This window comes from Cryptomeria japonica, chromosome 2, assembly GCF_030272615.1.
Source record: "Cryptomeria japonica chromosome 2, Sugi_1.0, whole genome shotgun sequence".
NCBI classification, from domain to species: Eukaryota; Viridiplantae; Streptophyta; class Pinopsida; order Cupressales; family Cupressaceae; genus Cryptomeria; species Cryptomeria japonica.
The window spans coordinates 577,540,777-577,567,717 of NC_081406.1; the positions used below are offsets into that span (position 1 = coordinate 577,540,777).

A 26,941-nucleotide genomic window follows, 5' to 3' on the forward strand; every position below is an offset into this window, starting at 1 on the left:
AATTGGCAAAACAATCCAATTTTCAAAGAAAAGGAAAGAAGAATGGGGAGAACTACTGTCCCAAACCTGGGTCCATCTTTGTATTGGCATTAAGACACAAAATTCTTCTTTGAAAAGCTCCAATTCTTTATCCATGAACTCAACATTATAGAACAAGATTAAATGCATTAGCAATGAATAATGCTTGAATGTAGGGTTGGGTGCACCACTCTGAATTTCAACTAGAGCATTATGAATGTGTTCAACCACATAGCCCACATAATTGTAATCTTTGTTAACATCTGGGTGTTGAATATCTATAGCCATCATCAGTAATTCAGCGAACACTGTTGAATCTCCATCAAAACTCAACACACTGTATAATCCATAGATTGTACAATGCATATAATGGTGGAAAGGTGTGATGTCAAATGGTGGTTTGATACTATCTAGAATTATAACTAGTTTCCTATTCACCCTAGGCATGTATCTGGGCATTGCATGCTTCTTGATAACACCTTAATATTTGTCATAATCCTCTGCAATCTGCTCCAAATCTATATCTGTACATGCAAAACTAGTAATATGGAAAGCTTCAACAAAGCTAGCTCTGTTAATTGAAACTAGGGCAGACTGGTTCTTTCTTCTGATTACCCTAGATATTGGGCAATAGCGTTTGGCCAACTCTTTGATCAAATCCACATCAACATACACATTTGGCACAATTAACTTTGCCATATTTAAATCCCAAGGGTTTGACATCGGGACACCCTTAACCCTATTATTCCAGAAATAATGAAACAGAGCAGAACCAGTCATATGAAGTGTGGTCAGGTTTCTGAATTGGCTCAATAAATCTTTCCATGCCAAATCATTTGTATTCAAAGCAACGGAAGTCCTTGGCAACAAATCTACAAATTCTTCTTTGTATTTCTTATCCTTCTTTTCCTCAATGGCCTTGGGCTTGGAACCTCCAATTCCACTCGTCGCCTTGCTCATTTTAGCTGCAGGAGAAAAACTTAGCCAATTTTCTGAAATTTTCCCACGCCCAACACTCTGAATTCTCCAACGTTGTTGCAGAGCTCAATTCACTGGATTACCTCGAAGATAGAATGCATTAATGCAATTATACAAAATCTTGGCTCGATCATGCAATTTATGGTATTTGGGCACCATCACTTCTCTCATGTCTCATTAATTGCCACACTTGCATGAACTAGCTATTGTGGCATTAATTCAAAGCTGAAGGACTCGAGCGAAATTTGAATTCATGCCCTTCTACTTGATTGGCGATTGCCATTCAAAACTTTTACAGAACCCGACAAACAAGTCCACATGTCAATCCCCATCTTTAATCGCACACTCACAACCGGTTATAACAATTTGGAAAGTAACCAGCGAGTTAGCGACAATGCTACTAAATCCTCTTAATCGCAAGCTTGCATCCCCTTTTACGAATCCTCAAACAATCTCGCGAGTGAGCGACAGCCGTTGATCTTCATCAAGTCTTTCAGTCGCAACCTCGCAACAACATTTGTAATATTCTTTCTTTACCTACGAGTTGGCGACCACGACAAATCTAACAAAAAAACTTATTTCATTGCAAGCTCGCAACTTGAAACTTGACTTAAACCCTTGTGATCCTGCGACAACAAGACACTTAACCGCCATCGCATGCTCGCAACAATTTTTGACTTAAGACTTACAAACCCGCGAGCATGCGATGACTACAAAAGCAAACCTTACCTTACTTGTCACCAGATCGCAACATAAAATGCTAAACAACTTCAAAACCTACGAGCAAGCGACGAAACTAACTAAGCCGCAATACCAACCACATCGCATGATCGCAAATTAAAATGACTTAACCGCGAACACCTCGCGACCTTGCGATAACTTATGTAAGAGATTAGGACCTTTGTCTAATGTGAGGCGTTGCTCATACATTAATCTGATCAAGGATTGATATTCTGTTAGAACTCGTTCCGCTGGTCCATGCAAGGAGATCCATCTGGTCTCAACATCCCTGAGAAGCTTGTTTCCTGTTGTTACTCCTTCAACAAATATCTGAAATTCTGCAAAACGTTTAGGACTTTGACAGAAGTATGAATGGAGCTCGTGGACCAGATCTTCAACTTTTGACATTGTAGGGAAATTGTTTACAATTCTATATGCTAAATTCATTCGATGGGCCATGCAATGAATGCCAACCATGTATGGTGCAATACTAGTTTGTAATCTTGCACAAAGATCGGTCCTTTGACCTTGCATTACTGCAACTCCATCATCTACAACACACACCAACTTCTTGGCAATTGTCAAGTCATCCATACCAACAATTTCATTCAAAGCTTTCTTAACTTCCAAATATAAATTTTTTGTTGTTGAATTGCCCCTCATTTTTCGAACACAGAGTAGATGAGCTCGGCGAACGTGTTCTTTTACGGTATACACATGCATACAAACCCAAGCAGTGTTATCTACCGCAATAACTTCATCTATGGATAATGAAATGAAATTTGACTCTTTTACAGTCTTGTAAATTTTGTTTTTCCACCTCAATGAGACAGTTTGCCATTTCCCATCCAGCGTTTATTGACCAATGTGACATAGGATAGTGAGGAACATTCAAAAAAGATAATAAATTACTAAATTCTGGGAAATCTCTCATAGGACGTCCACTCGACAGAATGTGAAAAATAACACTCATCTGAACAGTCTTTGTCAGGTTTGCATCTTTTGCTGCATGTTCAAGCCCAACCTTGATCGTATTTCCAAATCCACTATTACCAATCAGTGTCATTTTGTGGTTATGCTCTTCATATTCCGCAACATACTTAACATGAAGACATTCTTCCTTTGATTTCCATCTTACTACTAGTGTTTCCTTTCCGTCTATGATATGTTTTTCATAAACCTTACCAATATGCTTTTCTATGGTGTCAAGCTTTAGCTGCATCTTCTTCTCTCTTTTAGTTTTCCAGCTACAAATCTTACACCTGCATTCTGTTGGTTGTTCATCAGTGTTTGGCACTGGTTCAATGGATGGGTACTTTGCTACCCAATCAATCTTAAAACTCCTTGTCATCTCCCACTCTCTCCCCAATTTTACTTTCCTTTTCTTTTCTTCCTACCAACATCATCTTCAGTACTAGCATTTGCATCCGAGTGAACTATCTCATTGTGTGTATCCCTTAGAACATCTTTTGTCGTGTTGGTTTTGTCATCCTCATTTGATGCATTTAACTCAATGACAATCCCACCTTGTGGTGGTGGTGAGCTACTGTGAATGGCTTTTGCAACTGCAAAAGTTGATGGACCAGAAACTTTGCCAATTCCAAAGAAAGACTTTATGGTAGTATCTTTAAGTTTAAGTTTTGGGCATTTTGATGGTCTCCCAATCCCTTCAGTTTCACCACCCTGAGGAGTCTTACCCTTGTCTAACATCCCAATTCCTTCAGTTTCACCGCCCTGAGGAGTCTTACCCTTGTCTGACATCCCAATCCCTTCACCACCCTGAGGAGTCTCAGTCTCACCCTTGTCTAACATCTTAATCCCTTCACCACCCCGAGGAGTCTCACCCATGTCTGACTGTGACATCTTGAGTCTTGACCTCTCACTACGAATTAAAAGTTAAAACTAATACTATCAAGTATGAAGAAATGATTACTCACCTTTATGCCTTCTCAATTCTCTGAATCAGGAATCAAGAATGTTTGGGCCTGTGTTGCAAGATTGTAACTCTGGCCCTTCGCCCTACAATGAACTTCGACGTTTCAACTCAAATTGCGGAATGCGAATCGAGAGCTCCCAAGATACCAAACCTAGTTATGCACTCCTACTTGAGTGTCTCAACTCCTATTATATGACCCACTTGCATGTGGCCATTTGCCTTATCATACATCCCTTACACATAACACTTTGAATAAATGATTCCTTCGACCCTCACTTCGCACCTTGTGAGAACCCTTTTAGCCCACACCTCCCTCTATTAGAACAACTCCTTGCCTAGTATATTCATCCTCTAGCAACTTGAACTATTTTTTGTTGCCTCCTCAATGACACCCCACCATAGATACAAATATCTCCTAATCAACACAAGCACCCTACCAACTAACTTGTTCAACTTCAAATCTCCTAGTTTCCTAACCAAAAAAGGTGTCTCCCAATAGAGGACCATTCTCTCAACATAAACCATTTGTCTCTTAATCACTTGGTTGTTACTCCATTATGGCATGTATCTTCCATATTGTGGGAACTCATCACACCTAGACGTCATTCAATGCCTATCATTTAATCCCTAGGTCAATTAGATCTCTAACATTGTTAATCTATATGTTAGCTCTAGGCTTGAGGTTGTCATTCACCCATGCATCCATTCTTTCCACATATCCTCCACTTTGACACATTTCCGCAAAGTGAATTCATCCATGTCTAACTTGGCCCCTTCATGTATATGTGTGCCATGCAGTTTGTGCTCATCCCCTTTAGCCCCTTTAGTTGTTCCCTCCTTTGTGCTCTTTTATGCATCACCACAACACTTCTCTTACCTTCACACATTCATCATCACAATCCTTCACCTTCATAGTGATGTCCTTGATCTCACATTTCTACTTCCTCCTAGTTCTTTCGGTCTTTTTTTTCTCATCTGCTTCCCTCTTTCCTATGTTGCTTTTGTGCATTGCCTTCTTTACTTATTTCACAATCTACCTAACTACTTCAAAATCAAGACTTAAATCAAACTGCCTCAATTGGTAGATTTGTCAAATTATCCATTGACCTGACATTAGCTCCCATTGGTCCTTGCACTCGACCATACTTGGAACTTGTGTTGCACACACGCACCCCGTCTCCGATAGGGCCCCCTTTGTTTTTGTATGCTTGATTGATATTTTGCAACAATTCTATCTTGTTGAGGATTGGAGAGAGATAAAGAAAGTAAACTTGGACCAAGATGCATTGAGAAGATGTAGGAGGTCATTGCAAGGAGAAAGTGTCAATTTCAGAACTTGAACTTCATATGCCATTGATAGTGAACCTCATATAGCTAAGGTAAAAACTCCCACCTAAGGAATATTTGTCTTAAGAAGGCTCAATTGAGAAAATTCGGCCAAGTGTCTCTTAGGAACATCAGAGTTGAGCAAGGAAACATGAAGTGGGGCTTAATCTTGGATGAAATTGAGAATGAGATCTCAGGGCTAAACTTGGAAAATAGAAACGTATAAAGGAACAAAGGAGGAATTGAGAACATAAGTCGAATAGTTCAAAGCATATGCCTAACAAAGTCACAAAAGAAAACAATGCATTAACAATAGTAAACTTGGCTATAGGATAGATTTTTGGATTCCATACAAAAATTCTTCCAAACCCCAAACTTCATCATGCATAATAATTGGTTCAATATAAAACTTAGTGGTAGGAATCCTTATAGGAATTCCAATTACATTTCTACCACTGATGTTTTTACTGAGTTTTATTAGTAAAGCAGAAAAAATTAAAAGGAACACAAACTCAGCATAAGAAAAGTCTTTAGGATTTTCCATTTTCCCTTCTTATTACCAAGTTTATGACCAAGTTTCCCAAATATATTCCTAATACCAAAGTTTTTCACCGAGATTCTTGTTTTCCTTCCTCGGATGGAATTGTTGAACGAACTTACCGTCTACTTTCCCAAAGCCAGTTTTTGACTCGCCAAGGCATCAAACGATAATATTAGGGAAATCTCATTTGCCAGATAGTGTATTGAAAACCAGGGCAATTCCAATGTTTGATGGAATGAACCAAGCTTCAGAAGTAAAAATGTTTGCAAGTGAAACAAACTGGAAAAACTTTGTGAAAGGAATGTTTTCAAGATTCTAAAAGTTGTTCCAAAACTTGGTGAAAGGCCAAGTTCTTTTTATCATATGGAAAACAAATCTCATAGTGATGCCAGTGGTTGAGTTCTTTGTGTATTTGATTGGTACAAGTTTTAACTAAGTTGCAAGGAGACAAATTTTAATGGAATGTGAACAAATGAAAAGTCTCACAATATAATGAGAATTGAGTTTGGCGTACAAAGAGAAACCCATAATCCTAATAAAAAATTAAGAGAGCCTACCTAAAAATGAGCAAAGGGTGGGTGTTATGCTTGGATAGAAATGGAGGTAGGTTACAAATTGTTCTATGGAAACTTAAAATGACTGCATTCTTCAAATTGGGAAGGTAGTCAGTCCATGATCTCATAAAAGGGCTAAATTTAATTATAGAGTTGATATCCAAATTCTTGGAAAATCGAGTGGCCGAAATTCGTGGATATTGAAAATGGCCAAGAATTCTAATGAAAGGTTGTACCCTGAGATCCATAGAATACGTCTAGTGAAATCTTAAGGAACAACACAAAAAAGATCAAGTGATTTCAAGATTCATAAATGGATAATGGGATGCAGTCTTTGCATGATGTCTTCAAATGATTGTAGTGATTTTAATGACTGGGAAATTGACCTTTGGATATATGTAATATTTGTGAAAATGATCAACATGAACTTGCAATGAGCTCGAATTTGGTGAAATTTGTTAAGGAAAGACATCAATAGCTTTAGTGATCATGAATTGTGCAGTTTTTAATGATCATAATCAAGGTATTCACCCCAATTACTTAGTGATTCATTGATGAGTAATTTAAATAATTAACTTAATGTTGAAGGTTGACCCAAAGAGAGCTAGAAGCGAGAGATCATTCCAAGAACAAGAATTGGTGAACACCACTAGAACGACAAAAGTGAAAGATGAATATAGAATCAAAGAGTTAACTGAATGTAGAAACACGATTAGCTTTGATTGTTGACACAATTTTCAAAGGATTCACATACACAATAAAACAGTTAAATTCATTATTGATAGCCCAAAAAACTTCTTCACTACAATTCTGTAATGATTAACAAGTACAGGTAAGATGTCAAATCAAACAAGAATGACAACTTAGGAGGCATAACATGTAACCAAACACTCTACAATGCTGAATAGACAAAGAACTTCCTTGAGTTCACAATCTTACAAAGATGATGAAGTAGACCAATTATGTCAATGATTAATTTCTAGAAAGTGCTATAGGCAACATATAGAAACAAAATGTTGTCTTAATTTTTGAATTTTCAAAAATTTGACAACCCCTACAATTTTTTACTCAGAATTCGTAGTTTTCTTCTCTAAGGCATGTTTTACGAGGTTTAAAACATATTTGTTAACGCCAAATCATCAGTGGGTGTGTTCGCCATCATTGCAAGTAGGAACTTTTTGTTGTCATTGCAAGTAAAGTCACTGAAAATAGGAACTTTTAGATGTCACTGCAAGTAGGAACCTTTTGCCCAAACTGAAAGTTAACTTTACTTGCAATCGAGTCTCAGAAACCCGATTACAAGTAAACTTGTTTTTATAAAGTATTTGTGAACTTGCAATCAAGGTCCTAAAACCTGATTACAAGTGAAGTTCGCTTTACAAGGACATGATAAAAAGTTACTTGCAATAGGGATTTAGAAACCTGATTGCAAGTATGAAGATAGTTCTCTTTCATTTGCAAGTTGTGATCACTTGCAATTGGGTTTCTACAACCCGATTGCAAGCCTTTTTATTGTCATTATATTATACTTGCAATCAGATCTTGGAAACCCGATTGCACGCATGTAACCCAATGCCCTTCATTTGAAGTTTTCCTTTGGAATTTGTAGCTTGCATTAGTTGACTGCAAGTTTGTGCTTATTCATCATCCTACACTTGTAATTGGGTTTGAGAGCCCAGACTGCAAGTATGCAAGAGTCATCCTTCCATTGCAAGCCACCATCATATGAGCTTTCCATTATACGCTTACTTGCAATCGGATCTTAGAACCCCAATTGCAAGTGTCCATCTATCTTGCTAAGCCTCTTTTATGTGTAATCGAATCTTAAGGTCCCTGTTGTAAGCTTGCACCTATAATGCATGTCTTGCTCACTTGCATTCGGGTCTCCAAGACCTGATTGCAAGTATCGGATTTTTCCCTTTATGCCCCATCGTTTTCTTATTGCAAGCTCATCCCTACCACTTACTTGCAGCCGATTGCAAGCTTATACCTATTATGCAAGCCCGCTTAATTGAATTCGAGTCTCCAAGGCCCGATTGCAAATAAAAGTTTCAGCTTTTTTTCCCCAACTTGTGCTCTTCCACTTGCACATTCTAAGTTCACTTCACTCGCATTCCACCTCCCAAGATCTGAAATTTGCCTTGTCTCCACATACTCTCATTCCCACGTTTTCCCTTTGCAAGATCATTACTTGCAATCGAGTTCCTAGAGACTTGATTGCAAGGGGTTTCAATGATTGAACAAACAATAAACAAAAGTCAGTGTTGTGATATGTTAATGGTAGAAATAATGTCAAATGAAAAGAGTATGTTGTCATATACACAAATAGGATCAAAATATAATGAATCATGAAGCAGAGAATGGTGGCTAAGTCAATCTAAAATCAGGGATGACAGTTCTAGTCTCACCATTGGGAATATTTTCTTTCCTTTACTAAATGTGGAGGTCAATGCCATTGTAAAAGAGGACTTGACAAGTGAAGAAATAATGCAGCAGAGGAATCCATTGTAGCAGAACTAGGTGATGAAGAGCAGTGACTTTCACTATGACCATAGCCAATAAAGAATGTTCATTATCTTCAAGTTCAATGGTTGATCTTCATAAGGTCACTCATTATCATTCATGGACAAATGATGCAAGTTTATGTTCCAAAACAAATACCTTCACCAATCTTGAATACTTCAAATGCCAGAAGCATGAAGACCTCTTAGACAGAGGATGATGTAAATAAATTCATGTCTCGGACACCTAGATTAGTTTGAATTTTGCATTTGTAATTTAGATTTGACAAATTACATGTAATATCAAAAGATGTAATTGCAAGTAGTCACATTCTTGTAACTTGCAATTGCATGCAAACAAATTACAAGTTGAATAGCGGTAGAACTGTAATTTCAATAAGTCATAGTTAGTTAGTTAGTTAGTTGTGGAAAAAGTCTTAGTTAGTTAGACTTCCCCCACATTTTACTCACAACCCTTCTTCTATATATACACAAGGGTTCCCTTTGTAATTGGTATCTTTTTAGCAAGCAACAACACTCTGCAAAAGTTTGCCATTAGACTTTGAGCATTATACTTGTAAACTGTTTTTTCTCAAGTAATATCAAAGGGGTTTTGAGTTTCAGACTTCGTGTTGAGACCATATGTTTATATCCATTCTGTTCTTGTGTCATAAAGGCATATTTATTTGTATTTGCTTGAGATTGTAGTAAAGTTGTTGAGAAGAGCTTCACTCTGATTTCTTGCAAACTTTGTGCTGCAAATAGGAAGGGTTGAAATAGTTTAGTTATTAGTTAAAATATCTGAGAAAAGTTGCAAGGCTTTGTGCTTGTGGATGTTCCCATTTCAAGTGGTTTGAAGGTGCATCATACTACCAGACTTTGTGTTGTTATATGTTGTGCATTGTTCTTGTTTAAATCATTTTGGAAAGGTAGATAAGAGAGTGGAAAGTAAAGACTTTGAACTTTGTTTTTGTTTTCTCGTCTCAGGCAAGTGACAGAAGACTTTGCGCTCTCATGTAAACTTCGCTTCCTTTTATATGAGGATCTTTGTAATTGTAGTTCCTTAAGTTGCTATATTTGTTTTCTTAACTGTTGTTTCTTTTCTAAAAAGAGGAAAGAATATCATTTTTTTAAGAAAGAGAAAAGGATGTTGTCCCACCCAAGTTAGATTACTATTTAGTTGTTAGTAATAGTAGAAAAGGGGAAGCCTTCCCTTAAATTTGGAGAGTTTTATACTCACACACTGTGGTTGAAACCACAATTTTGCACATCCTCTCGAATGTACAAAATTTTCAACCAACACAAAAAAGACAATTCGACATGCAATGATTTATTGTCAAAAGAGAATTAATTTATTGTAAAAATAACAACTTTTGGTTGAAATTTAATAAAAGGTAAAATTAGTTATTTATCCAGTTGGCAATTTTCTCTTTTTGTAACAAAAAGCTGCTATTTTGTCTTTTTAGTGTCGAGAAACATGTAACTTTTATCTTGTAGTGGGCACAATTAGAAAGTTATTAGAAAAGTGGTTGAAATCATTTAATAAATGTTTTTAGGGTTTCTAGAAGGTAGATTTGGGCCATTGATCTAAAATGCAATATCTATAAAAGGCTAGTGACTCTCATTGTAAAAAAATTAAGCGATAGACTAGGAGTTGTTGAACATGAATTGTTGTACAACCAGTTGAAGCAAATGAATAAAGCATTGAAGTGTGATATTTTACCAGTTGTCTTCTCTTGTTTTCATGGTTCCTTTCATCAATTTTAGTTAGCATTTAGTGATTTTAATGGTGAAGAGTAATCATATTTGATGGATTTTTGGCTAAATTATCAAGTTCTGTAGGGCCAGGGTCCTGCTCATAGCCTGTGGGTTCAACCTTGCAAACCCGAGAAGAACCTGGGCAAAATTTTGGAGAATTTCAAGGAACTTGGAGGAATTTGGCACTAAAGTCAAAATTAACTTTTTTACTGTGTTTTGTTTTTGCCAAAAAGCTCTAATATGTTAAATTTAGTTATGCTATGAATTATACGACACCCCCTTAGGGAATTCATGCTTCAATGTACGCCTTCCAATATGAAAGATTGAAAACGTTCAATTTGCTGCACTAAACAACCACCTTCAAGTCTACTTGTAATTTGCTGCTGAAACAACATGCCTGGAACTAGAAGGCCCATCAAAACATGGTTTTTTCTTGAGTTTTCCCATGCAAAACCCATCAATACGCCACCTCCAAGTCAAGGCTCCACAAGATGAAGTGAATAACATCTCGAAGAGATAACAACTAAGCTACCATGTTCACACATCAGCACCCATCAGTTTGGTATATACAGTTTTGACTATTATTATGGTGGTGTATTTTGTTATGTTATTTGACTATTAGCATAGTGGTGTATTATGAACTTAACTATTGTTGCATATATGTATATATATATATTTTTTTTTATATGTTTTTGTACTAAAAAACCCAAACCCCCCCCCAAAAAAGTTCACTGAACCACTGAACCCAAACTTGAGCCCGAACCGGAATCGACAACTTAGATTTTTGGTTCATACCATTGGGAATTTGCTGATTGTAAGTTTTTGTGTATGCAGTCTGAACTTGATTATGATCTTAGTTTCAATTGTGCATATTTATTTTGATTGTGCCATAATTGAGTGTCTAAATGATTTTCATTATTGAAATTGAAGTTTGCATTGTTTCTACAACGTTGAGTATCTTCTGGTTAAACAAAAATTACTTTGTGAGGAATCTGTCGATCTATAACATCAACCATTATTGTCATTGTCCATGTGTATTATATTAGTCTTTCTAAACCCTATTCTTTTCCCCTTTTATCTTAATCAGTTTGAGAAGGAAAGTAAGCATCACCATATTAATATATATATTTTTTTGCTCGATAAAAGGTCAAAGCCATATTCTATTAATAAATAAAATTACAATCTCCGCTCAATGCGAGCGCCAATAGGAAAGAGCGGAGAGGAGAAAACCTCCGGCCTTACATATTAATATATTAGTTGTTAGTTAGCTTGTTAGATAAGTAAGTACCTTTGTGATTACCAACAAATTACATCGTCATTGAGTTCATCCAAGTACAATCAAGACCCGACATTCTGAACCTTGAGGTTGTCTCACTTGATCAATCCAAAAAGCATATGAGATTCCCTTATTTAAGAGAGGATAGGGTACACTTAGTATATTTTATTTTGCATTGTTAGAAAGTGCAAACTTCCTCATTAACAAAACCTCTCCTATTTTACTTCTCACCCTTGTGCATTCCTTTAATGTGTGGTTTCTCGACATACTCATTTTCTCTTGACTACTTTTGCACCCTACACATGCACTTGTGCCTTCATCCAATACCCTCTTTTCCTTGTGCCCTTCTTGGCCCATGATTGCAACCAATCTTACTCACCCCGAGATGCCCTTGCATTATACTCCCCAAGTAGGAAAGTAAATGAGTCATTTCATTTCTATCCACTATTTCTCCATTTCAACATAATATTCGGGACATCTTTATCGCCATCATGATCTCTCATCCCCTCTATTTCTTATTGGATTGGCTATCCTCTCCATTTGGTGTAGCTACCTCAAATCAATCATCCAACCATCACTTTTCACCTAGTATCCTCCTTTGGTGAGACTAACTCTAATCGACAGTTTTTTCATTACTATCCTCTTTGCATAGTTATTTATTTTCTTTACATCAAACTACCTCTAAGGTTTATCACATCTATTTGGTTACCTCTAGTTTATTGCTCTATCAAATTGCCTCATTGACCAATACATATTGACTACCTTGATTTATTGAATCTACCAAAAAACCTAAAACCAATGTATTGAAACCTCTTTTCCGCACTTCTCATACCTTGTGCATGATTGCCTTGAACAGGCACTTCCATTTAAGCACTATGGCCACCTTGTTCCACCTTCCTCCATGCATTGGTCCCACTCCAGGCTCTTTTGATTTGGCTCTAACTAGTAGGGATTTCTTACGTGCACATTTTTACCACTCGTACTAAGTAGTACTTCTACCTCTGGCTTCCTCCTTTTGCACTTCTCATTCATGCTATTCTCACAAAGATTCCCTTGATTCTTGTTATTGCACCTATGAGGATCCTTCTTTGCATCTTGGGCTTCCTCACATGTGATCCCTAAGCCCTCATGCATCCTAAGGGTCACAACGAACACCCATTGCTCCCATCTAGCTCTACTCTCATGTAGCCAATTTCTTCTCCTCCTACCCAAAGCCTAATCTTATTCATTGCATCATCTTCCATTGTTGAGGATCATCTACCTCACTTTAATCCACAGGGATTTTATTATTTCTCTTTCCCTTTCCTCTAATGTCAATTGTGTGTCTCTACATTGTCAAGCCTCCAATTTTTGTAAGACTTCTAACTATTCTTCAACGTCCTCTATTTTTCATTATGTCCTCACACAATTTCTTCTTCCCAAGCTATACTTTCTACAAGTTCCTAAGCTTCTCTCCATGCATTGCCACTCCCCCATATGCCTCGCTTATCCCTACATGTTTCTTTGTTTCCTTCTCTACCCATAATGTCTTGATGGAAAGCAAGCTCTTCACATGCTCTTGCACCTTCTACCCAACAATCCTTGTTGGAAGATGCATTCTCTTTTACTCATGCTCAAGTACCTCATAGTCCAGCAAATTTGTCTAATTGACTCAAGTTCAATACTTGGTTGAGTTGCGTAAATGGTGGGCACTTTGTTAGAGTTGCCTCAAGTTCGATACATTTATCAAACTACCTCCAAGTCTGATGAATTCATCAACACACTTTATCCATACCTCTTGCCACCTCCTTTAATTCCCTCCCATCGACAATCTTGTCAAAGTTTCTCCCATTAGGTCCGCACCAAGGCCTCACTTCCTCCTTATCCCAACTTTTACCTCTACTCTAACCTCCTTCCACTATCTTCTACCATTTATTGGCCTTGCATTTCCTCTTTCCTCCTACAACTACTACAATTTTAGATGTCTACATTCTTCTACCACAACTACAATTTTAGATGTCTACATTCTTCTATCCAACAACTACAATTTTAGATGTCTACATTCTTCTACCACACTCTCCACTACAAGGGACAAGAACCTCTATATGCCAATCTTCTCCTTTGCAAATCATGGGAACTTGCTTTGATACCAATAATGATGCAATCTTCGAGGCTAAGGGTCCTAGTTAAGGGATTCTTGGTCTTGAAACCTATGGGGACATACCCACATTCACACACCAACACATTTAGCGAAAGCTATAGACAACAAATAATGGCCAAAACATTTATTTATTTATTATGGAAGGATTCATTAGGTTACATTAAGATGTCATGCCCTATTATGTACACTTCTACATGAGCTCCTATTATATAGTCCACTTGTAGGTGGCCACTTGCCTCACCATTGTCCCTTACTCGTCACCCCTTGAAGATTTAGTTTCTCTTACCCTCACTTTGCACCTCACATGGGGACCCCCTAGTTTGCACCACCTTCTACTAGCATGGTTCATCAATTGTTCTTGACCCATCTTCTAGCAACAAAAACTCTAGATCGCTACCTCCTTAATAGCACACTAACATAGTTGCAATGATCTCCTAGTCAACCCAAGCATCTTGCCAATCATCTTCACCCCTTTTGGTTTCCTAGCCAAAGACCCTTCTTCTTAAAGAAGGCATCTCTTAACAAAAGCCCTTTCTCTATTTCTTTCATCTTATTTTATGGGTGCTGCCCATGGAATCTCAAAACCTTGTTTTGGCACCTAAAGATTTGGTCCTTACACCACAACTTATACCTTCCCTATTATGACAACTCATCATACTCTAGATGTCTTCAAATGCCTCACCAAGTCCCTAGATTAATTGAATCTCTAACATTGTTAATTCATCTATCAACTCTAGATTTGAGATCATTGTTCACCTATGCATCCATCCTTGCTACATATCCCCATTGTGCATTCCTACCTCTCTAGCCTTGTTGGCTCCTTCATGTGCATTCATGCAATGTTGCTTGCACTCATCCCCCTTAGCCCCTTTTGTTACTCCTTCACTCTCTTTTGTTCATCCCTGCATTGCTTATCTTTCCTTCAAACACTCCTTCACAATCCTAGTTATGTCCTTGATCTTGCAATTTTGCTTGCTCCTAGTGCATGTGGCCTTCCTTCTTGTACATTTCCCTCTCTTGCATTGCTTCTATGCAATGCCAAGCAATGCCTTCCTTACTTGCTCGACAATCCACCTAACTAATTCTAATCCACATAGTTGTCTGCAATGATTGGTGCTCTAATTAAATTTCCTCAATTTGATGATCTATCATTGGACCCATTGTTCCTTGCACTTGACCATCATTGTTCCTCTCCCACACTACTTCTCACCCTTGTGTGTGCCCTTTGTGGACTACTTTCTTACCTTAGTCATCTTGATCATGGCTCCTATGCTTTGTCTTAGAACTCACACCTTCATCCAACACCTTTTCCTTGCACCCTGCCACCAACTCAAAATGCAACATCTATATGATAGCTATCACCCTATGCCTTATTTTGCATCAAGGTATTACTTCAATCTATCAATCAACCAAACTTGGAAAGCACATTGACTACAAATTCAATCATTTAGGTGAACAAATTCATAAATTCAAGAAGCATTTCAGTTTGAGGATTATAATAATAGAGTTGCAACAGCTGGAATTCTTACTCTTCTATGAGTAATTTGCTGATATTGTTCATCCTCTTGATGGCATCAATCAAAATCTCTAGAACATCAATTTTCATGTCCTACGTGGCTGAGATTTACAATCACATCATGGATCTGATTAGGTTGTAAGTTATCCACCTTGCCCATCTAAAAAGCTCTCACCCAACTTTTGCCACGACATCACAAATTTACAAATAATACATGGTAATGGACATAAGGTTTTGGTGTCTGACACAACTGAACATTACTATCTAGATGCAGTTATACCATGCTTATTAGCAGGGGTGCCATTACTTCATCATTTTCGTTAATTTGTTCTATGTGGATTCTTATGATTATCACTGTCTATTCTTAATCAATGGCCATGCTAAATGAATGTAAGAAAAATACTAAAACTATTTCTGATGTGTGCTAAACCAACAAAGATTGAGATAACTATACTTTCACCTAGAATTAAAATCGTTTGCTTCCAACCATTCCGCTTGTTGTATACAAGGTGATCCTTGATGATCTCAACAATCTTTAACTGACACAATGATGAACAAGTAAGAGGCAAAACAATCAACTAACACGTTTACTTTTGGTATTATATGTGCATCTCTGGTACTCTCTGTTTTGCGCTAAACCAGCAAATATTTACATGACTGTCATTTCACCTAGAAAATAAATTGCTTGCTTGTGACCATGTCACTTGCAGTATTTATGGTGAAATTTTGATACTCTTGTCAATTGGCAACTGAGGCAATGATGAACAACCAGAGTCATAACAATCAACTGACAACCAATTTAGTTATCAGAAACATGAAACGCTCAGATGCTTTTAAAATGGGTTTGTCTCTAAATTTTCTTTTTTGGCCATGCATTATTGAAATGACTTTTGAATACAATTCAACATCTAGCAACATTTCTCATTGCAAGAAAATGAACTTAAACATTACCAACATTCGCTAACGTAAAATATAAAGAGCAAGATACTTCAATGAATTCAAGAAAAAATATACAGGGCAAGATACTTTCATATTTTCAAGAAAAAATATACAGGGCACGATACTTTCATATTTTCAAGAGGTATACTTCCATATACCCATGGAAAAGTCCCTACCACAATATTGCACACATATTAACAAGAACAGCAAAGAGAATACACTCAAATGACTAAATTGGCACTAATGTTGTGGAAGAATTAAACCACCGTTGCAAAAAGAACAACTTTTGTAAGTACGTACACAATTCCTCACAACCGAATGAAAATAATTATAAACCCTCCCCGTTCTTGTGTTAAGCATTAATGGGTGCACCCAAAAGAGCTACGAAGAACTGCAAATTATTAATGTAGCTAGGGAAGACACCTAGACTTTTATTTCAGAAAGCTTTCTGATAATAGGTTTGCAGACTAATTAACATATTGATTGTTCAACCTTTTTTTGACTTCTTGACCTTGCCATTCCTTACCAATGCGACATAAATGATGTAATGACAACTACTTATCAAAGTAAATATGGTGTTTCTTTGCTCAACAGTGTATTCTGATTTTCTGCCTTTTCCACTGCTGCACCTGAAGAAGGCCTGACCATTTGGACGACACCATTTCATTAAGGGAAAGAAGCACCATCCTGCCATGTTCCAGTAAATTTCAGCTACCCCGAGGCACATGATTCACTGTAAAGCACCAGGTCTTGGCATTGAGACCAGAAATCCATGCTTTGATAATGCTAAGCAGACATTTCATAATTTCATCATTCATCGCTTTTCATAAACTCTTCGATAGATTTTTGCACCTTCAGAGTGAGCATGGATCTCTCTTTCGGTCCTTATATGCATAGGATTCTCTAAAACCCATCCTTCATCATCACATAAATTAGGATGATGGATATACATTGGTTGTAATGAATCATATTGGCTGTCAAAATATTGTCTCATGTCAACTGCCACTTCTTGAACATCTGATTGCATAAATATCTATTCACAAATAAAGTTCAGTCTCCAACATAACAAAGTGATTGAATTTTTTAAAATTTCAATTAATTTCTGATAAAAAAGATAACTAAATACAGAAAAATTATAAATGACTAGTGCTTATGGCACAGATGCCTAATAGTAATCCAATGTGAAAAAGAGCTAACATGCATTTGTAGTGAATGTTACTCCTTTAGTTCTGTGGATCAGCTGTATTTGACATTTCTTATGTTAGCATCGGAGCAGTGATTTGAGAAAAGATTATGTGGTGTGAAGTCAAGGCAAGGAAAATTGACATTTAAGCAGCAGCAACACACATATGAGAAATATTTTGTGAACTTTTCCCCCTATTTATTTGCCAGTGGTTTTAACTCCCTACTTTTCCAGTCATAATATTTTTGTCCTAAATTTGCACACCCTACTTTCCCACACCCTAATTTTGAGCCCTTCTTTTTCATACACTATTTCCTTCCTACTTTAAGACATTCTATTTTGCTCTACTTTATAGGCCCACACTTTTCCTGCCCTATATTCTTCCTCTTATTTATTCAGCCCTTTTCCCGTATTTGCCACCTCCTATTTTTTCAGCCCCTACTTTTCCAGTCCTGTATCTATTGTATCCGGAAAACCCCATTTTTGTTTTGATCACATCTATACATATACCAAGAATACCTCCCTAAAAAGCTCTTAAGGCAAAAAAAAACCCTTCACAGAATCCCAAGTCCAAACCTAGCAATAACATCATAATCCATCTCACATCCAGAAGCCCACTTCGAGTTCTCCCCCAATTGAGAAGCAGAAAAGCACTTCCAAGATCCACAAAACTTGTCTCCAGAGACAAGTTGGCCACTTCCAGAAGTAGAATATGGGTAGCATCATACAAGAATTAAGCTAGGGTATCTAGGTCAAGGAGGTGGCACTTGTGCAGGAATTTAGGGATAGTGATGAGGAGCAAGAATTCCTACTAAAGGATAGACTATCAATTGCACATTGGTGTGCATTGGGTAAGCCAAAGAGGCATGGGAGGTCAATTAGGAAATTTTTTGGTCTATCAGTTGGATACAGTTGTGCAGTACATGAGGTCAATTGGTATGTTATTTGGATAACTATGTTGTTTTTGCAACAAACTGATTAATGGAGAAGTGATAGATTCAAATAAACTATGCATCCATCTACAAGGATCCAAACATGACTACAACAAAATCATTGAATCAAGATAATTAGGCTCCATTACCAACTGAAGCATGTTATGTCTACAATGGGGAGAGGGGGAGAGATGGGGATATATATATATATAAAGAGAGAGAGAGAGAGAGAGAGAGAGAGAGAGAGAGAGAGAGAGAGAGATACTATGAGAGAGGGAGAGATAGAATGATAAAGATAGAGTTGTGAAATGATATAAGAGAGAAGTAGAGAGAGAGAGAGGTAATGAGAGACATAGAGAGAGAGGGGGGGGGAATAAATATGGAGAGAGAGAGAGAGAGAGAGAGAGAGAGAGAGAGAGAGAGAGAGAGAGGGGGAGGGAGACAAAGTAGAGATAGACAAATAGAGATGGATAGAGGGAGAGATGGGAAAACAGAGAGAGAAATTGAGGGCGAGGGGGAGAGATATAAGGAGATATATGGGAAGATAAGGGGCAAGATAGGTGTATGGGAAGATAAAGAAATAAGCATATGGGGAGATAAAGGGAGAGATCGGTAGAGATAGATAAATAGGGGGATAGGGAGGGAGCAAGGGAAGGAGAGATGCAGAGAGATAGAGGGGGGCATAGAGAGGGGGTAAAGAAAGGCAGAGGGAGAGAGGGAGAGAGATAGGTAGAGGAGGGAGAGAAGAGGGGGGAGATGGAGAAAGAGATAGGTATATAGGAAGAGAGAACAAGAGGGGGAGCGAAAGCCCAATATATAGAGATGGATATAGATAGAAATAGATAGAGTGAAAGGGAGATCAAGAGAAAGTAGCAGAGATGGAGTGAATAAGAGAGAGTACGAGAGATAGAGTGAATAAGAGAGAAATTGATAGAAAGAGATAGAGAGTGGAGTGAGAGGGAGATAGATACAACAATAAAGAGGTAGGGATATAGAGTAAGACAAATGTAGTGAATAATAGGGAGATAAGATAATGAGATATAGATAGAGAGGGGGAAGGATATATATATATATATATACAGAGAGAGAGAGAGAGAGAGAGAGAGAATTCAATTATTATTAAAAATATTATATATTAACAAATATAGTATGATATTATTAATACAAGGCCTATTATGTCTAAAGATGAACATTGATGAAAGTCGAGTAAAAAATTCTCGCACAAAACCCAACAATCTTTAAAGGAGTTATTTTGAATCAATCGAATTATCAAACATATAATATTATTATAAAAATAAATTTAATAATTAAAATTATATTAAATATAATATACAATAATAAAATTTAATAAATATTATATAAAATAGTAAATATAATTACACTCTATATAATTTAATTGGTAATTAATTATAAACCAAAATATTATTTTTTTAATATCATTTAAAAATGTTTTAACAAAATTATCAAAATTTCATAACATCTACATTCAAAAATCCCATCAAAACTAGTGCTAAAGTTATTCATTTTTAGACTTAATAGTCTTTCATACATTAGGTGGACTTCTTACTTAGAATTAATTTAATATCTTAGGTTTTACCAACATGGACATGCTCTGCAAGAGAGACAATTTTACTAGAAAGCAATGAGCGGGAGTGTCGGCCCACGTTTCGCCACATGTGCAAACATATACAAGAAAACGAAATATGTACGTAATACGTATGGTTTTGCACTTTTTTAAAAAAGAAAACGATAAAAATTGATGAACAAACTGGAATTTTTTGACCGTCTTGCATCTGTAAGAAAGGTTTTTAACCATTGATGTCATAAAGCAAGTAGTTCATCTCATATAGGAGACGCCTTCGACGTAAAAATCCTCCATCATGGGTCCTAATACACATAGCAAGATAAGGAAGATCTAGCAATGCTCAAGAATACCATACCAAGTAAAGTTGTAGCAAACCTCCAAACTATGCTTAATAGTGTAGAAGTATTGCATTGTATCAGACTGTGACCAGCTCCCTTTCTGCTCATTAGACAATTTTATCTTCTCAAGATAACTCCAAATGGATAGAAAACCCATTTTCTCTTCCAAAGATGACTCTAGGAGGACAAAGGGGTCATTTCCTCTTTCGAAGGTGATACTCAAAGAAAAAATTTATATATATGGTTAAGCCTCAAAACCTGCCAAAGTTGGATATTCACAAGTTTTATGGCACATGTCCCCTATCTTGGATTTGTCAATTGGAGCAATATTTTGCAATTAAATAGATTCCATCATCTAAAGGGGCATCAGTAGCTTTACTGCAGATGAAAGATCCTAAACACAGATGGTACTAATGAATACTCAAGCATAGAGAAAAAAATAATAATGCAGCATATACATCAAGTTAAACATGCATTATGAGAGAAGGAATGATAAATCATTCTTCAATCAACTAGCGCATCACAAGCAAATAGAATAAATAGTTGAATAGATTGAAAAGCTTGAAAATATGTCTTTCAGTATATGCCATCAAGGCTCATGTATGGGACTTATTCATTGCATGGCTTAAAGAGATGAATCAAGCATGGCATTCATCTTCATGATCCCATGGATATGGAGAAAGCTATCCTCGCTGCCCTAGAAACATAATCATGAACTATGCAATGACAAAGGTTCTACACTTATATTACATAGAGAGAAGAGAGAGAAGTACTCCTTTGTAGCTCAATCAACACAAACAAATTGAATATTCACAAGTTTTAAGGCACACATTTGCTATCTTGGATTTATCAATTAAAACACGTTGTCAGGTTTTGCAGGGGGAACCTCAGGTCTGAGTCCGGTTCCTTGTGGGTTTGACAAGGTCTGACCCATAACTTGTGGGTTCGGCCTTGCAAACTCGAAAGGAATTTGGACCAAATTTTGAGGAACCCGGGAAGAATTTGACAATTAAGCTACTTTTTTAAAAAGCTTTTTTTCCCAAAAAGACAAATCTGACCCCCCAACCCTAATTTGACCTCTTAAAACACCAAAAAGGTAAAACTTATTTCATTTTTGCACAATAGAATGAAAAACAAAACTTCTTTGCTCCATTGCTAAATTTTGGTTTTTGCTTGCCATTGCTCAATGAGAGTTGAAGATTGATTGTTGCTTGTTCCTAGCTGGTTCTTGTGAAAATCGTATGCAATTGCAAGTGTAGATTCATTTTCACAGATATTGAAGAGGAAGGTTTCAACAAAAGAGGTAGGTTTTTGTTATTTTTTGTTTTTTTTTCCTTGCATTATTTTTACAAATTGAAATGAACTCTCTAGTTTTGTTTTGTTTTTTCATTTTGGTCTGTAGAATGGCAAGTTCTTCTAGTGTTGAGAACGAACCCTGTTTTAAAACGGACCTAAACTCTCCCCTTTGGAAATATGTGGAAATGGTAGAACAACTTTCAGCTGGAGGAGGTTATCTTTGGATTTGTTTTGCTTGCAAAGAACCATATAGGAGCTCATACAGTCGAGTGAAAGCACATTTGTACTTTATCCCTCAAAAAGGCATCAAATTTTGTCCAAGAAAGCCAAAAGGTAAAGGCCTTCTTGTAGAGGCACAAGTATTGCCATATATTGAAGAGCAAGCAAAAGTAGACGAAGTAATTGGGAAACAATCTTCTCATCCTTTGGCAAAGAGTAAGACTAAAAAAGGATAAATGGGCGCTCCATCATTTTCCAACCTTGATCATACACAGGGCCATCCATTCTTGTCTATACCTCACGAACAACGTGTACTATCACATAAGAGAGCAAAGGGACCATTGGAAACATAATTTCACAATGAGGATAGGCAGATTGTCAAGGAAGACGTAACTAGATGCATCTATGCTAATGGATTGACATTTAATGTTGTTTGCTAACCTTATTTGAAAAAATGGTGAGATCAATTAATGAGGCTCCAAAGGGGTTCAAGGGCCTAGGTTATGAGAAGGTGCATACTTCCTTGTTGGATAAAGAGGTGAAACATGTAGAGGACTGCTTGAAGCCTATCAAGGATTCATATATTGAAACGGGGGTGTCCATAGTATCTGACGGATGGAAAGATGCAAGAGATTGTCAATTGATCAACGCTATTGCAGTGTCCCCTAAAGGGGCAATGTTTTTGAGAGCAGTGGATTGTGAAGAGTAGGTGAATGATGGTCCATTTATTGCTAATATTCTTTTCCAATCCATTGAGGAAGTTGGCCCTCGAAATGTAGTTCAAGTGGTAACAAACAATGCCAAAAAATGTGGAGTTGTTGGGTTACTGGTTGAGGAGCACCATCAACACATTTTTTGGACACCTTGTGTTGTCCACTCACTCAACCTAAGGGTGCAAAAGATTCACAATAAAATTGATTGGATCAAACAAGTGTATGTTGAGGCTGAGGAGATCCAAATGTTTATCACCAACCACCATATGTCGCAAGGCATATTTAGGCAATTCTTGAGATTGGAGCTGTTGACAGAAAGTTAATTTGAAAATTTATATTTATTATTTAGTTAAAAAATAATTACGTTTAGTAAACTTCTTAATTTAATTTTAATTTTACTTTTTTCATATTTTCATTTTGAAATAGGTTGCTTAGACCTATTTTGTCTCCAACACACTTGTGTTGAGACAACTTGTGAAGGTTCATGCGGCACTAGCTAGCATGGTAATCTACCCTAATTGGAGTATGTGGAGGCAATCTAACACTGAGGGCAGCAAACATTTAGAGAATGGTACTAGATGACTCTTGGTGTGATCGTGCTAAGTACCTCCTGAATTTCACTGAGCCTAAATTGAGCATGATCCATTACAGTGACATGGATAGGCCATGTTTGGGTGAGGTATATGATGGAATCGACTAAATGATTGAGAAGATGAAAGTAATCATAAATGCAAAAGAGCAAGATCCAAAAGAAACATTCTTCAAACAAATGCAACAAATCATTGTGGAGAGATGGAACAAAAAAACCACTCCATTGCATCTCCTTGCCTTTGCATTGAGTCTGAAGTATTATAGTCAAGATCTCCTTACTGACACAAGAGTTGCCCCATATAGAGATCCCAAAGTTGCTCAAGTTGACAAGGCAGCCCTTCGTAGACTTTTTCCCCAAGACCTACGGCCCAAGGTGAGGGCTGAATTCATGAGTTTTTCAAGCGCAAATGATTATGGTCTTTGATGCAGAGCTGGACACCAATTTCACAAAACAACCTAAACCAATCACCTACAAAGGCACATGTGACCATTAAATGGAGATCTTTCTCCCAACTCACCTAACTTCCTCACTAGGTCTCTTAGACATAGGCCGGTTTGGGCACAAACTTGGTGTAGACTTCCAAATGACTCAATACTTCAAGGGCAGACTTGTAAAACATCTTAGGGCATCAAGACAAACATCTTCCACACTTTGGTATGAGCCTCTAACAAATTCTTTGATGAGTTGCTTCACAACTGGACTAATCTCCTAATAGCCCTACTCAGAGGGTTTTCAAGGCATAAATTTTTTGTGCGGATGGTTTTGAGAGGAAGATACATATATGCTTGGTTGGATTGGGAACCAACGTTCATAGCCAACTTTTCAAATTATGACCGTTGGTTCTCCCAAATACATCATAAAGACATAATGTAGCATTGTATCTTTTACATCTTTGTTGACAATATGGACAAAACTAGACCAATGGACCCTACATGACCCAATTACATGACAACTGGCCTTCGTAGGCCTTATTACATCAAAATGAACACTTAAACACCAACTTAGACACTTTGGCCCTTATTGGCAAGTTGGTTGCAAGAAAAAGTTGCTTGACAACTTTTCTTGCAATTTGACAACTTTTGCTAAAAAAAGGACAATGACTCCAATTGAATCTTATTACATCATGAATGGTCTATTATGACCTTATTAGACACAAACACACTAAACCCTGACATTAGACCATGTTCTCAATAGAGTGATCCACTTGTACCCGGTGCTCCTGCACCAATCTTGAAGTTCTTTGGGACAAGGGCTTTCTTGCTCATAATTATTGGTAATTCCATGGAGAAGCATACCATCACCTACAACCTATTGCCATCAAAAAATTTTCGCAAGTAAGATCTTAGTTATTAAAAAAAAAAACTATCTTGCTTGTATTTTAAATTTAGTTTTTATTTATAACTCTTAACTCTCTAATTTCAAAATCTTGATAGGTTGCTAGTTCATCTTCATCCGAGAGGAATTGGAGCACATACTCCTTCATCCACTCAATAAAGCGCAAAAGACTACAATCCAAAAAGGTGAAGGACTTGGTCTTTGTACTTTCAAACTTGTAGCTCCTCACACACAAAAAATGCCTACAAACAAGGGGAGACAAAGCAACAGGATATTGATCCAAAGCACATTGAGTTGGATGATTCAGTTTACCGCCTTGCTACACTTGGAGTTGATGATGATGACCATGAGCTACCTAGTGATCACGAGACTAAGTTTGCTAGTACCCCTGACACTGCCACTACCACAACCACTTGTTGATGAGGAAGTTTGCACTTTCTAACAACACAAAATAAAATACATTGAATGTTTCCTATCCTCTCTTGAATAAGGAAATCTCATATGTTGTAGGACTTGATCAAATGAGATGACCTCAAGGTTTCAAATGCCAAGTCTTGACAATACTTGGATAAACTCAATGATGATGTGATTTGCTAGTAATCACAAAGGGACTTACGCATCTGACAAGCTAGCTTGCATATGATATGGCAATCTAATTGATACTTCACTTCTTAAACTGGTTAAAATAAAGAGCAAAGGATAGGGTTGGAGAAAATCTTAACTAACACCTATGGACAGTGACAGTAATGGTCGGTGTTGCAAAGAGACAAATCTCTCATAAAACCGATTCCCACTCAATCAAAGACAACTCACAGCGCTACAAAAATAGTGAGATTTTCAAAGGAAAATGAAAGATTTTCGAATCAAGAACATACATCTCAATACCCAATTCTGGTGCAACTCAAACAAACATCCACAATTGAACTAACAGCAATAATAGGCTCAGACTAACCATACACAAAAAATTACAATCAACAAATCCCCAATGGTATGAACCAAAAATCCATCCAATATCCTTGCATTCACCATTAAAATCACTTAACTTTAACTAACTTTGATGAAAGGAAACATGCAAACAAGAGAAGACAACTGGTAAAACACCATACATCAATGCTTTATTCATTTGCTTCAATTGCTGGTACAACAATGCTTGTTCAACAACTCCTACTTTACTCTATTCTATTTCTAATAATTACAAAATGAGAGGCACTAGCCTTTTATAGATTTTACAATTTACATCAACAGACAAGATCGAATCCTTTCAAGGGCCCAAATTTGCCTTCTAGAAGCTCTAATTACTTTTATTTAATGATTCAAACAACTATCTAACCAATTCCTAACTACTTCCCAATTGCTCTCGCGCAAGTTACACATTTCCCAAGACAAAATAACAACTTTTTGTCATAAAAGGACAAAATTGCCAACTAGATAAATAACTAACTTTTGACTTTTATTGTATTACATTAAATTGAGCCCAAAAGTTATAATATTTATAATAAATTAATTATTTTTACAATAAATCATATTCCAACTTATAACCAGTTTGTTTACCTCACTGGGTAAACAGGAAGAATACAGAAATTGAACAGCAATGTACAATGCAAATATAAAAGAAGTACCAGAATAAGCTTTCCATTAATGTCAAAGGATGTTCATATTATATCCGTCGTTAACAATACATGTCCTCTAACACCCGGAGGTGATACAATATATGACTACCGAAGGGGTGCGACACAACCGTCGCGACTCCAACTGTTTACCTCACTGGGTAAATAGGAAGAATACAGAAATTGAACAGCAATGTACAATGCAAATATAAAAGTACCAGAATAAGCTTTTCCATTAATGTCAAAGGATGTTCATATTATATCCGTCGTTAACAATACATGTCCTCTAACACCCGGAGGTGATACAATATATGACTACCGAAGGGGTGCGACACAACCGTCGCGACTCCAACTACCTACCCGTCGGCTAACTAACTGACCGCCGTAATTCATTATTACCGACGACAACATAAACATAACATAACAACATAACATAATGACATAATGATTATTCCCGACAACATCATCCCCCCCAAGAAAAGAAGTCGACTCCGACGACTTAATACAAATTAGAGAGGAACGGCAGGAACTACTGACGCTAGTCGGGCCCAGATCTTATACACTTGCTGCGTCCTCGCCTGAAAACCCCTTTCTACCATCCGATGCTCAAGTGCGGATTTCACCAAGATGGCTTCCTTAGCCATCACAGTCCTCCTGTGCCTAACCCAAACTTGTCTGCAAAACACGTTTTTCAGTCTCAGCTTCCACCAACTGCTATTCAAATGATACTGTCTCCCTAGCCAATTTGTCCTTGATAGCCACCCATGCCGCTCTCCTGGGTACGCTGAACTAAGTCTCACGCGACTATTGCCTCCAACCTGGTGGTCAGCTCCTCCCGAGCCCTCTGTGCATCCACCACGGCAATCTCACGTCCAACCGAGACATCCTCCGAGTTCCTCAAAGCGTACCATTCATGCCTGGAGGTGGCCACAATCCAC

General features: G+C 37.2%; 1 protein-coding gene across 12 annotated transcripts in view; it reads right to left on the reverse strand.

Annotated features, from left to right (window-relative positions):
• Positions 1-26,941, reverse strand: part of LOC131051075 (uncharacterized) — a 190,223-nt gene that overhangs the window by 36,594 nt on the left and 126,688 nt on the right. For 5 of the 12 annotated variants that reach the window (XM_057985439.2, XM_057985447.2, XM_057985476.2 and 2 more), the window contains one exon: positions 16,380-17,236. The exons of 5 other annotated variants lie outside the window; for them this stretch is intronic. In XM_057985439.2, the coding sequence (XP_057841422.2) occupies positions 17,018-17,236 (219 nt within the window). In that variant the 3' untranslated portion in view covers positions 16,380-17,017. Of the gene's footprint in view, positions 1-16,379; positions 17,237-26,941 lie in introns of those variants that run through there. 2 more of the 12 variants (XM_057985482.2, XM_057985519.2) reach the window with 1 other exon arrangement.